Below are 14587 nucleotides of genomic sequence, written 5' to 3' on the forward strand. Positions count from 1 at the left end.
CCTTGATGAACACCAACAGTGACACGAAGCGGTTTTGATACACCCGCTATACTTTGAACTTTACTTTTCGGATCGTGGTAGAGCAATTGAACTCAGCTCACAAGTTCTTCTGGCACTAAGTGTTGTCGTAAAGCATACCAGATGAGTTCGTGTGGCACACGGTCAAATTTCTATCAAAGCTCGGCCTTGGACAAAAACCCGAAGTAGGGTGCCGTCCAAACCCCAGATGTTACGCAGCTCATTCCGGTACTGTTCGCTAATTAGTACTAGATCAGCTTTTACCTCCACAGCAAACTGCACTAGCAACTCGTTAACGGTTGCACTCCATGTACGTTAATTTGTAGGTTGCGGAACATGTTAATCGCTTCCTAAACCTTCCCAGTTCAACCCTGAAGAGGAGACTTCGCCACGAGCCTGCAGTGTGTGCAATAATCTTACAAGAGGCGCCACGATCCCTGCAGAGAACGCAATGCTATTTTTCGTTGCCAGTCTTCTATTTGCCTGGCCTCATCTACTGCATGCTGTTCTATCAGATCCCAGACAGGTTGTAGACGTTTACCCATAGTCCAAGCACTTGTCAACACTTCACACCCTAGATTCTATTCAGCCAATTTTGATTTTCCCGCTGTTAAGGGAGTTTTTTCGCGGAGGTAATATCTATTCTAACCCATATTGGTAACGCAATGTGAACTACTTCACAATTTCCTATAATAATTTATTTGCTGATTTTGAGTGGCGTATACGCAATAAGCGTTCTTTTCCACTTTATATAAATTATTTTGCATATATTTAACTAAGAAATATACAATCATGATTAGAATGAACTAATTCTCTAATCTCTGATTAATTCTGGGGTCATCTTGGGCTCTTCCACTTCAGGTCAGCTACTAAAGATACGTGATCCGATGGAAATACAACCGAAGGAATCGCAATGTGGGCACTCAGTTCCTCATCGGATGGAAATGGGATCACCTAAGATGAATAATAATTCAATTAAATGGCAGCCGAAATCATAAAACATACTCCTAAAATTACAAACCTCTTTAACAAGTAAATTGTTCGTTTGATAGAAAATATAATCCAAACAAGCTCTGAAACCAGCTGTAAAGTTCGTGTAGTTTGGAATGCCACAAGCAGATTGGATTTCGAATGGTTGGACAAGATTTACACCGCGCACTGCTTCTTCTTCATCTATGAGGATAATTATTATGTTAGTTCAATAACAACAAATATTGAGTCCAAGCACTTACTACTGCTCCAATCAATAAAGTGTTCATCAACAAATTTCTCTGTCATTAATTTATAAATTCCGCATTCAGGAACGCTGTTGAAGTCGCCACAGAAAATGATGGAAACTTTATCCTTGTCCACTTTCTGTTCCTCGATCGTTTTTTTGTAAATGTCTTCAACGTACAGCATTGCAAATCCTACTTGCAATAGTCGTATGTGATCAGCGTCTGGATGGAAGTATAAATGCGTATTTGCGACAACCAAGACATTGTCTGTCTCTTTTGATTTTAGGGTATTGACCTGAAAATGTTTGTTGCTCTATAACGTTTTGATTAAAAAATAAAGAATGTAGTGTGAGACACGATAAGGCGTTATATTCTCTCATGTAAGTTCTAAGAGACAAGGATGATTCAATGGTCGCCACCAATGGACAAATAGAAGATACAATGTACGAATAGAATAAATTACATATAAAACGTAGTCGCTTACCTGAACTGCTGTCGATCGAGCCACGATCCTTTCAACTAACTTTTTATTATTCTTGATTTGCTCCCACAAACTCTTAAAAACTGGATTTGATGGAATATTTTCTCCAATATTCATCCCATAAGACTTGACTAATTCAAATCGTTCATGATTATAAAATGTGGCTATACCTTCGGCGGTAATTCCTTTCTTCTGATATTGCCCCGTATAATTGCGTGTATCCAAGAGTGGTTCTAGATCTAAATCAAATATTTTACCATCGACTTCTTGTAGGCACATAATATCGGCATTGTATCCCAGAATCTCTTTAATGAAAAGCTGCTTGCGATAGTCTATATTCAATGCATACGGGGGGCAGTACGGGAAAAGTTCTTTTCGAGTGTAATCGCTGTCAGCATAGAGATCGGCAAGTAAGTTGTAACTCATTACTCGAAATTGATCGCCAGAGAGCTTCTCGGTTGTAAAAATGTGTCTATTCTCGAAAGGGCAAAATCCTGGACCAGCTTCAACATTGCATTTTGAGATGTATTCAACAGGTGGACCAAGAACTTGTTGGTTCCCAGGCTTACATTGGATTTTTATTCGGTAGCCAATGTCTTCTTGTTTCGCGCTGTAGGTGAGCCCTTCTCCGACTTTTTCCCATTGGATATCTTCCTCTTTTTTTGTTTTTGGCTGTTGAGAATACAAAGTATGATTGTGAGGTATCGATTATTGGTGACAAATTCCAACTAGAGATCTTTCAGTGAATCTTGCTTAAATTTGTATTCAATACGTGACAGATCATAGCGCTTATCTACCAATTAAATTAGGAAAAAATATATTCGATTGTAGAAAGAATTTCTTAAAAAACAAACCAGCGGTATTCGAGCCAGTCATCAAAACATAAATGTAAACAAAGTACAAATAATAGGAATGAGAGCAAAAAGTCCCAAGGAGTAATTCATTGGTACAGGACAGAATATCAATTTTTCCAAAACAGGCTTCAACTTCGCCACATATCATGACTCCACTCCTAAAAACGTTATGATATGAAAACAAAAAAACATGCAGTTATTTTGATCCAAACTGAAATTTCACTTCAGGTTAACCGTGTCAAATATTTGCTCTAACTGTACTCTGAGGAACCTTAGTATAGTTCGAATAGTGTTTGTGAGCTGAACTTCGAACCACGGGCAAGGTTTAATGAACTACATATCTGGGGCATTGGAGTTATCAATATCAACTATTCAGTGCACATATTCCCTCCCTGCTCTTTGAAATACCCAAATGTTCCTGTTGAAATCGTTTGATGGTGTTTAGAGATATGAGAAATAACTTTCCCAAAGTGGAATTTAGATTATATGAATTAGAACCTTGCGGGTAAAATGGACATTGATTACTTCTCTCAGAATCCATGGCCGATTGACACCGTTTAATAAAACTGTAAAAATATGAAATATGGGACTGAAAATTTCCCGACCTAATAATGAAAAAAGTATGTACGCTTCCCCCAGCGATTGTCCCAACCCTTTAGCCCACTCAAATAGTCTTGATTGGTAGTAGTCTTCTCATTCGAAAAAAAATTCTGGTCCCTAAACGCAGTTTTTTTTAAGTTAGGAAACAAATTGTTTTCCCTTTTTCAATTCGATTAAGAAAACTCTTTGTTTAAAACAGAAAATAATCGCTATCACTTTCCAAGCCGAAGCGACCCGTCCATTGCTTTTACTGTCTTTTTATCTCTGGAGTAAAAAACTTCGTTTTTTTTCGTCTGAGCAACGCTGTCAGAGCATTAGAAGTGACCATTCAAGCATGTTTTCGATTCGAAGTGAGTAGCTCCGTCTACCACAATTCATTGAATTTGAGCGACTTTATGGAGCTGAACAAATATTTAATAGCAGCGCGATATTCGATATTCTCCATTTTCTGAAAAATACTAACATCAACTTACTTAAACGGCTGTCAAACAGAGTCTGCTCAAACACATCCTCGCACATTTTTTACAAGTGATATCTTCTTCATATTGAGATCCGAAACTTTTCGACAGCCTACGTATTTATCAACTGCATTTCAGCATTCTAAACTAAAGTACTTTGTCCCTCTGACAATAGTTATTAGTTCTTCTAGAATGCACTTCTTATAAAGAGCATTTCAGATTCATTCTCTGTTCACGTTGTCGAAAGTTTTTTTCGAAATCGATGAAAAGCATGTGGAGGGGTGATCCAAACTCCGAACACTGTTCTACAATGATCCGAAGGATGTTAATGTGATAAATACAAAAGGAACCAGAACAGAAACCAGATATTGTCAGAGCAGCATATGATGGCGCAAAATACTACGTGCTGCAAAGCCCAGTCTGCCAGAAGAGCATTTTGTTTGTATGCAACTATCTCAACCCAACATCAAACTGAGGCTATTCCGTGCCGATGTTCTCTGCTACTATATGGGAGTAGCTCACTGTTAATCAAAAATTCAAAGCTTTCATCAATCCATGTCTGCATTGTGCCATTGCGATATCTCACCTGAAACAATAAGTAATAAAGAACTTGATCGGCGTACGGGCCAGACATTCGTGTTGATTAAAAAGTGGAAGTGGCAGTCTTGGCTTATGCCATGCAATGGAACCCAGTATCCCAGGGTGACGCACGAGTAGGTCGCCCTAGATCTAAGTGGCGTAGAACAGAGGAGGGGTTTAAGCTTCTCGAAAAATCGGGCAGAGGAATGAGCTGAATTACAGTGCCAGAAATTGAAAGAAATAGCGGGTAAGTCTGTGAGATTCATGGCAGCCATAAACTGCTTTGTTTCTATTGTAATGTGTTCTTTATCAAATTGACGGAGCAACGTTTTAGATTGCTGTAGAAAGACGAGATGGTAGCTCCGCCAACTCTCAATTCATTGCATGGCATATCCCACATTAGAGTTTTCGCCCTTCCTCAATGTGTGACCTATTCACTACCATCCCCGCCTTCTCATCAACACGGGCATTTGACCCGTACGTCACACAGTGGGTCGAATGATCAATCTAGGTGGAAAAAATTCAAGTCAGAAAAACCTAAAATTTTACGGATCCAGCAGAGATCGTAATTTTGACAAGCCAAATACGTAGAAATAAACAATTAACAAGTAGCCTTCGAGTCATTGCAATTGTACACACATTAGATTCCATAATTCGGTATTAGTGAGTTATTATCGACCACGGTCATTTTTTTATTTAGTTCTGTGCCACCTAGCCTCTTCAATTATTTCAATTTTTCAAAGATGAAAGATGAGTGTATGTTTAAATATTTTCTTGTTTTAAATGTAAAATTCCTTTGGATACTGTTTCGTGGTGTTAGTTTTGTAAGGGCTTAATTATTTACTTTTTGTTATAGTGTAAATTTAATTACTAAAAACTACCCCAGATAAAATTGTAACATAATATGCGGATTCACATATTAAAACGGGAACCTCTAATGGTGGTCAAAGGGTAGTATAGGTCCCGGGGCGAAACGTGGATTGGTACCCACGATGGAGCATAAAACCTGGGAAATGCCTGCTGAACCAACACCAACAGCTCTACTACCAAACCCTATCTCCACCTCCACGTGGTGACCGCTGGGAGCTCTTTCTTGACGAAAAGCTGCAGACGGAGAAGGATGAAGGCGAGTCTCCCGCGCCTAAAAACGGGACAAATTGTACCAACTGGTCCTCCAGGTTGGGGGTTGGGTAGGGCTGATAACCCTACACGGAAAACAACCTGTTACGAAGCCACAACAGGAGCCTCGGATAGGACGGATGTTAAAACGACGGACCCGGCAACGACAAAGGAACAACGATTTGCGCATTTTCTCATGGAACGTGCGCTCCCTGTACAGAGATGAAGCTGATAAGCAGCTAGCCGATACCCTGTCCCAATATAGGGCTGATGTAACAGCGTTGCAAGAGATGCGATGGACAGGGACCGGTTTCCTGGAGAAGAGCCACTACACCATATATTATAGCGGCCATCCAGTAAACCATGTGCTCGGAGTAGGTTTCTTAGTCAGCCAAAAAATGAAACCTGCTGTTATCGGCTTTGAAAGTATAAGCGAACGGCTATGCACTCTGCGCTTGCGAGGCAAGTTTAGAAATATAAGCCTCATAAACGTTCACGCCCCTACAGAGGAGACTGCAGAGTCGGAGAAGGATACCTTCTACGAGGCAGTAGAAAGAACCCTCGAAGCCTGTCCCAGATATGATATCAAAATCATACTTGGGGATTTTAACAGCCAAGTAGGGAAGGAGCCCGTATTCAGGCGATACGTTGGCTCCCATAGCTTACACGAAAAAACAAATGATAACGGACTGCGGACTATTCAATTAGCAGGGTCACACGAAATGGTTGTTGGAAGTACCTGGTTTGCGCGGAAAGCGGTCCACAAACATACGTGGGCCTCTCCAGACGGGACCACTTTCAACCAAATTGACCACGTGTTGATCGAACGCCGCCACCTCTCAGCCTTGATGAATGTCAGAACATATAGGGGGGCCAATATAGACTCGGATCACTATCTCGTTGGCATGGTGCTCCGAGCTCGAATAACAATACCACCTAGAATCCCCTCTGACAATCAGGTGAGAGTGAACACTGAAGCCATCCACAACACAACCCTCCGCGACACCTATAAGAGGGAAATGGATGCCGCAATAACCGCAGTCAATAGAGGACCTGGAGATGAAGCATCAACTAATGATCTTCACAACCACCTGAAGAACGTTATCATGGATACGGCCACAAATATACTTGGCCCCAGCCGCAAAAGGAGTCGGAACGGCTGGTTTGACGATGAATGTAAGCTAGCAACGGAACGGAAGAATGCCGCATACCGAGTAATGTTGCATTCTCAAAGAACGCGGGCACGCGCAGAGACTTATCACGAACTCCGTCGAGCGGAGAAGCGACTTCACAGACGGAAAAAGGAAGCCTGGGAGAACCAACAAGTCTGTGAACTAGAAAAGTACAGGGAGCAACCGCACCAGGCGCGGAAGTTTTACCAACAAGTCAGCAGGATGAAGCCTTATACACCTCGATGCTCATCCTGTCGAGACAAAGAGGGAAATCTGATTTCCGACAGAATGGGCATATTAGAGCGATGGGTTGAGTACTTTGATGAGCTACTGAACAACCAGAACATCGGCGAGTTGGAGGTCCCGCCAACTGAAGACGACGGACAAATACTGCCACCACCAAGTTTAGGAGAAACAGTCCGTGCAATTCATCGGCTAAAAAATCATAAGTCGCCAGGAGCCGATGGAATTACAGCCGAATTGGTTAAATATGGAGGCGACCAGTTACACCAAGTGGTTCATCAACTTGTGCTCAAGGTATGGGACAGCGAATCAATGCCTGACGATTGGCAGCGAGGCATAATCTGTCTCATACATAAAAAGGGAGATATCACACAGTGCAGCAATTATAGAGGTATCACGTTGCTGAGTACCATCTGTAAGATATTCTCCACTATCTTGCTAGGCCGGATAGCCCCATACGCCCAGAACATCATTGGCCCATACCAAAGAGGCTTCACTCCAGGCAAATCAGCAACAGATCAGATTTGATTGAAATAATAAAACTTGTTGTTTCTTTTTCGTTGGTGTGGGTATTTATTCTTGCAAATACCGATATTTCGGGAACCACTTGTTCCCTTCATCAGTGCAAACAAGTTTCTATTACTTCAATCAGTGCAAACTTGTTTGCACTGATGAAGGGAACAAGTGGTTCCCGAAATATCGGTATTTGCAAGAATAAATACCCACACCAACGAAAAAGAAACAACAAGTTTTATTATTTCAATTAATTAATCGTTGGAAACACCGCATAATTTCACTCAGATCAGATTTTCTCTCTGCGGCAGGCGATGGAAAAACTGTTGGAATATGGACAACAGTTGCACCATCTGTTCATCGACTTTAAAGCCGCCTATGATAGCATAGCCAGGGTAAAACTGTACACGGCCATGAGAGAATTTGGTATCCCGACAAAATTAATAAGACTGACTAGGCTGACCCTGACCAATGTGCGAAGCCAGATAAAAGCAGCAGGATCACTCTCAAGACCATTCGACATCAACAACGGTCTACGACAAGGGGATGCGCTATCATGCGTCCTCTTTAACCTGGCCCTCGAGAAGGTGATCCGTGATGCTGAGGTGAATGCAATAGGTACGATCCTCTTCAAGTCCACCCAACTACTGGCCTATGCTGACGATATCGACATCATGGGAAGAACCACCCGAGACGTTCAAACTGCCTTCATCCAGATCGAGCAGGCGGCGCGAGATCTTGGGCTGCACATCAATGAAGGCAAGACAAAATACATGGTGGCAACGTCAGCACCGAAGACGAATCAACCAACAACATCAAACCGCACTGGTCAAACACAAGCACGAACAATAATAAGGATAGGGGAATACAACTTTGAGACCGTTGACAATTTCTCCTATCTAGGGTCGAAAATAACAACCGATAACAACTACGATGATGAAATCCGCGCACGGTTGTTGTCAGCCAACAGAGCCTACTTCAGCTTACAAAGACTGTTCCGCTCGAAACGTCTCACCATAGGGTCAAAGCTCTTACTGTACAAGACTATGATCTTGCCAGTCCTCATGTATTCCTCGGAAACTTGGGTTCTTAGCAAGAAAAATTGCGAACTCTTGGCCGCGTTCGAGAGAAGAATCCTCCGAAGAATTTTTGGCCCCCTACATGAGGATGGACGATTCCGTAGCCTACACAATGACGAAATCTATGAGCGATACCATGACCGTCCGGTTGTGGATAAAATCCGGCTCAATAGGTTACGGTGGGCGGGTCACTTAATCCGTATGGATGAAGATGATCCCACCCGGAAAGTCTATAAGGGCAATATCTATGGTAGGAAAAGAAGACGAGGCAGACCCTGCCTAAGATGGAGCGATGGCGTGGGCCAGGACGCCAGACAGCTTTTAGGGATATCGAATTGGTGGACCTCGGCGCAAAACCGGGATGTCTGGAGTTCCTTATTAAGGCAGGCCTAGACCGGATACCGGTTGTTGCGCCGTTGATGATGATGATGATGATTTTCACTGTAAAATTCTTACGCAAAGCAAAGGAGCTAAAGCAAAAATTAAAGATCATTCTTTAAAAAAAATGGATGAACACAATGCAAGCCAGGCTTGAATAGCTTCTTTACATTTTCGTGTACATATTGGTATCATACATCGCTTGATCTAGTTAGTAATTCAGTAGCACATAAATAAAAAAGAAAAGAAAAAAAGGTAAAGTGTCCGAACATCTTCAAATCAGAAGAATTAAGTTGGCATATGCGAAAGGCGTCTCACCCAGGGTCAAACTTGCACTGTATGCATGGGATTTCATATTCTATATGCTTTCCCCAAATTCTACCTCAAGAAGTGTAGCGGTTTTCGAGGAAAGTGCATACAAGAGGCAGATAGACGGACATATAATAAACAGTAATAATAATAATCGTTGGTGCAACAATCCAATTGGATCAATGCCTTGACCGTACATGATACACTACAGGATTATAGTACCCTATAGGAGGCAATGTGATCACCATTGCGCTCGCCCGAGATTATTACCCTGATTTGGCTCAGGTACTCATTCACAGCTGAGTCGACTGGTATGCAACGTCAAATCACGATACAAATTTCACTGCCACCAATGAGATTTGAACTACGGCTTTCCGTATGACAGCCTTGTGCTCTAAGCACTCAGCTATCCTGCTGCCACGGTCAGCTATTCCTGCTGCCACGCTAGAGGGCACTGAGCTCATCTTAAAGAAGAAGAAATAAACGGCATTTTAACGTGTGAACTTAACCACGGTTCGCAAACTAAGGTTATTCAAAAATATTGAAAGGTAAATTTTTGGTGCCTTGTTAATCTTTTTTTTTGTAAATTTTGGTATTTTTTACGTCTTTTTTAATGAATAAAAAAAACGGCCCAATGAATCACAATTATCCTAGTTTGCGCACCGTAGAAATATGTTCTGAATAAGTCGTGAAAATTTCAAAGCATTTCGTTGAATAGGTTTTGGGCTATGATGGCAGCAAATTTCAACTTGAAAAAATAGAATGTGATTATTAACCATAAAATCTTAACTGGCCATTAATCTGCTACACCCAATCAATACACATTGGGTTTCTTAAAATACACATGTAAAGCTTTATAGGGCCCATACACTGCCAAACAAATTGCGCAACGGAGCGATGCGCAACGTTGCGTTGTGCAATTGTAATTCCCATACATGTAATTTTGTTCAAACATTAGTTACAACTTGGAAACGAAACGAGTAACATGCCATTAAAATGGTATTGCATCTCTCTCTGTATTGTTTTATCGGGAGGGGTAAAATGGTGGGGGTGACCCCCTCTGTAGCACCCCTTCCACAATGGCACGATAATTACTCTATCGTATTTATGATTCGAAAATAGTCCCTTTCGGGTGCCATAATTTTGGCAGAAGTGGAACGGAGGGACATTTTTTTCTTCTATATATCCTCTTTACACTTTTACTCTCCGGGGGTATGGTTAGTAAACTCAACTTTACCATGATGATAACAAAATACCCCCCTTAGACGGAGGGAATTTGAGAGAGAGGACATCCTTTATCACTGCGGGGATAGGGATCAAAATTAAACCCTACCGTTTAAAGAGATTCGCTGTCCTTTAATGGGGTTAGAAGAAGAAAACCTTTCTTTCGTCTACCTATCCTCCCTACTCTGTCCTCCTCATGGGATAGGTTTGAAAATTCAAGATGGCCACGCTGATGTAAAAGGAACCCCACTTTGAATGGCCATAATCTTTTAAGGGCGGTGGGTGCATTGAGTTTTGACTTGGTTTGAACAGGAGGCAGCATCCCCTTCCTCCTCCATAAACTTTTCACCCCCTCCGGGGACGAGGTTGAAAATCGCGCTTTCTGGAAAATTATATTTCAGTCGTCACCTGACAATTATTGTGCAACGGAGCACAATGTGGCCATACACTACACAACGCGTTGCGCAACAGATTTCAAACATGTTTGAAATTCATCAAACATTTGCGCAACGCATCGAACGCGTCCATACATTAGCAAATTATTGCGCAACAGCCTGCGTTGCACAATTTGTTTGATGGTGTATGGGCCCTATTAGTTTCAATTTTCGGTCTTTTAGCGAAGTCACTCGGACGAGTAAAATCGCACTTCATTAAGGCAGACGACATAAACCACCACCAGGGCAGAGAAAAATCGTCAGACGCTGCCTCACCTCTGCCCTGGGAGCAGCGTGACCGAAGCGGCTCGCAGACGTTAAGTGCTCCTTTATACAACTCGCAGAACACAACATGACTACGAATTATATTAGGCGTAAATCCGCCCATACTTTGGACCAGGGCTTGGCCAGAGCTGAACATATTTTTTTAAGAATTGCGGGGTCCTAAGTGTGCATCCAATTGATGCCGGACCGGACCAAAGTATTGGCGGATTTACCGATGGCAGAGGTGAGGCAGCGTCTGACGATCTGCCTCTGCCCTGGTAGGAAACCGTAAAGCCGTCATCGCCTAATAGATTTTGTCTGTTTTTGTGGCCGCAAAGCAGTCATAACATTCCTTGCCATAAAAATGTATTCACCGTATTTTTTTTATGTCACCTACTATATTCAAGAATAATGAATATTAAGCCGAAAAGAATTGTCGTACGAGAAAGACCAATTCAATGGAATAAATTACACAGGGTTCCAGACACCTTCACCAATCACTGTTTAAGAGACCAAAACAATAATAATAGAAGATATCATATGGACCGGAATCCGGCAATAACACATTATAATATAAAGAGAAAACACATAAAACTAAGGCCAATGTGCAGTATTTCTCTGAATTCGGACACTTACCAACAACCCTCTATACCACTCAAATTTCGAGTGCTTCTTTTCGGCAAATAACAAATCCAATTTTGCCGGATAAATGAAAAATCCAGCCAGGATGGATGTTGGTAGTGTAATAACTTCCACCCAAGGCGTATTGTAAATAACTTTGTAGGGCTCGCCGACGATCTGAAGCAGGACATCATCCATTGTCCCATTGTTCTCCAACAGTTTCCTGAATGTTAGATCATTAACTTTCTCCTTGCCATGCATCAGATCCACTGTAATCTGCAAGTTAATGATTTCGGCATTACAATGGAAAGCACAGACATTCACATCTTTATACCACAGGTGTGCTGCTACCTGCTTCCGCTCCTTCCACTGCATCACTTGCTGCTTCCTTATTCTTCTTCTTTGACTTTTTCTTGTTTCTTTTACCAAATTCCTTCTCGATATTTGTTTTCATGCGGTCCAAGCACATTGTCACTGGCTCTTCAATATTCCGGCAGAAATTGAAGTCCCGATCAATGCCTAGCTCAGCATTCTTGTATCGGAAATTAATCTGGAGTTGTGGATCTCCGTCCTTGTGACGAAAGTAAGCTACGTTCATGTTATATTTGTATTTATGCGCTCCGTTGGCATAGAGGCGACGAGACACCGACGATACTCGCGCACTGAAAGTAAACGTCTTCACTAATTTTGAAGTTAACATGTCACTACTTATTGGCAGCTATCGCTGAGGTTATGTTTCATTTTCAAATCAGCCGATTTAATATATTTCGGGGAATTATAGGTGGATTATATCCTGAAGAGAATTACATAAATTTGCGACCCTAATCCATGACATATCAACATAGAGTTGACATTGAATTTGTGTAAATAAATTTTCAGTCTAATGCCTGCCAAAGTGACTTGGCTTAGCAAAGACAAATACCTTGGATTAATTTGCCGCCCATCCTGCAAGTCTAATTCCACCTTTATGGGATTCATTCACAGTCGAGCTGTTCGTAAGGTAATTGCAGTCGACAATTCCGCAAGTGTCCATGGGGGTTCTAACTCGAGATTGGTCCTGGTAGATTAGCCTTATTGCATAATCGTGTAAACAAAAACAATGCGAACATTATTAAGAAGTCCATAAGAAAATGTGAAACAAATCGAATAATAATAATAGTCGTCGGCACGACAATCCAATTGGATCGGGGCCTTGTAGTGTATTAGAGCACTTCATTCAAGACCTTAATGGTACAGTAGGAGGCAATGTGGTCAACATTGCGCTCGCCCGTGATTATTATCCTGATTTGACTCAGGTACTCATTTACAGCTGAGTTGACTGATATTCGAAATTTCGAATGGAATGCAAGAATACTATACATGCCGTCTGGTCGTTTGAAATGATTTCCATCATTAATGAAAACAAAATGGGGAGTTTATTCAATTACTAAATAAGTAGATTTGATGGTTAACCTTATTGGGTACTAGTTAGTTAGTTTAGTTTACTGGAGGCAGCTGCAGCTCTGAGCACTCAGGCCATTGTTAGGCCCATTGTACTATCCCCGTAAGTTGCCTATTCAATGGCTTCCCGCCTACGTGTTCGCAGGCTTTAGCGAATCTGAGAACATTCTCAAGAGGCAGAGAGTGTGCAGATTCTTCATTGAAGAAAACCTTGCCAAGGAGTCTTCGTCTGAGAGCTGAGGATGCCGGGCAGCTGCATAAAAAGTGCAGGGCCGTCTCTTTCTCCTCCTCACATTGGCTGCACATAGCCGAAACCACTAACCCAATCTTTTCCATATGGTAGTTTAAGGAGCAGTGCCCCGTTAAAAGCCCTACTAGGGTTTTCATGTCCCATTTCTTAAGGGACAACAAAAAAACCGCTCTAGTGGCCCTAGGCTCTTTCACAAGGATTTTCGCTTGAGGGCAAGAGCCCAAATTTCTCCACTCGCAGGATTTCTGATACTGTTTCTGGATATGATGCTTCCACGTTAACTTGGAGTCGAACTGTACTCCTGGGTACTGTGGGTAGCGTATAACTGTCCCATGTGACGTTCCTAGTGAATAGTCCACTCTTCCTAGCGTTCACCGTGAATCCATTGAGGAGGCACCAGCTGTGGATTTCATGGATAGGTGCATTCAAGCCGTCACATATTGTATCCGCAAACTTGCCGGTAATTATTACGGCTAGGTCGTCCGCAAATGCTTGCGCGAAGACTTTTTTGTCCTCCAGGAACCATAGCAGGGTATCATTACCAAGAGCCATAACAGTGGAGAGAGAACCCCTCCCTGTGGACAGTCCCTGAGACACCTTGCTTTAATAGACTTCTGGCCGACCGATATGTGGATTTTTCTCCACTCTGGCATGCGAAGGATCCAACTGACTAGCAGCGGTTCGATTCCATGCTGTCTTGCCGCATCACAAGCTGCCGCGAATCAGGCATAATTGAAGACACCTTCGTAGTCCATGAATGCCCCTAAGGCGTATTCGTTTTTCGAACATCGCCTTTTCAATTTTTTGCTGTAAGTTCATGAAGTGCTGCCTCCGTGGATTTGCCTTTCTGGTAAGCGTGTTGCCTATGGTGAAATACCCACTTAGGAATGTATATCGTTAACCAAATAAGCCTAGAATCTTTTGAGACTACCATGCAGGAGCGGGGGCGATCACTTCCACTGGTATTCAACAGGTCAGCATGTTGGAAGTTTAGGCCCCGGCTACCCCATCGACAACCCACGGTTCTTGTATGAGGTATATAAGTGTCTTGCAGCTATTGATTCGATGACTGATAAGTGCAGTCGCGGCTTTACAATGCTGCAAATTTATTTGGGAAATGTGGCACCTCATCTACGTTTCAGATGAAGATGTCGAGGGCTGCACGTCCCCTTCAATCGTTTTAGGAACCGACACTTGTAACGTGACGGTCCCTAGCCCACAGTAGAACCGGCAGCCCAATTTTTCCCGAACCTTCTTAACATCGGTCTTGAAGGTCTTGAATGAAGTGCTCTAACACACTTCAAGGCCCGGATTCAATATGGATTGTTGCGCCA

The 14587-nt window shown here is 42.3% G+C and overlaps 1 protein-coding gene across 1 annotated transcript; it reads right to left on the minus strand.

The window, feature by feature from the left end:
- Positions 1-708: 708 nt before the first annotated feature.
- On the minus strand, positions 709-12317 carry LOC119658241 (2',5'-phosphodiesterase 12). The gene is made up of 6 exons (XM_038065519.1): positions 11898-12317; positions 11579-11839; positions 1720-2388; positions 1251-1530; positions 1040-1191; positions 709-972 (listed from the first exon to the last, which is right to left on the minus strand). Exons 1-6 carry the CDS (start codon positions 12261-12263, stop codon positions 856-858), a joined length of 1845 nt encoding a protein of 614 aa, XP_037921447.1. The 5' UTR covers positions 12264-12317; the 3' UTR covers positions 709-855.
- Between the last annotated feature and the right edge of the window lie 2270 nt (positions 12318-14587).

This window comes from Hermetia illucens, chromosome 5, assembly GCF_905115235.1.
Source record: "Hermetia illucens chromosome 5, iHerIll2.2.curated.20191125, whole genome shotgun sequence".
Lineage (NCBI taxonomy): Eukaryota > Metazoa > Arthropoda > Insecta > Diptera > Stratiomyidae > Hermetia > Hermetia illucens.

Coding starts and splice junctions, on each gene's coding strand:
- LOC119658241 (XM_038065519.1), bottom strand. CDS start 12,263: ATGTTAACTTCAAAATTAGTGAAGACGTTTACTTTCAGTGCGCGAGTA. Junction 1,531..1,719: donor CTCGATCGACAGCAGTTCAG/GTAAGCGACTAC, acceptor AAACATTTTCAG/GTCAATACCCTAAAATCAAA. Junction 1,192..1,250: donor CTTTATTGATTGGAGCAGTA/GTAAGTGCTTGG, acceptor TTATCCTCATAG/ATGAAGAAGAAGCAGTGCGC.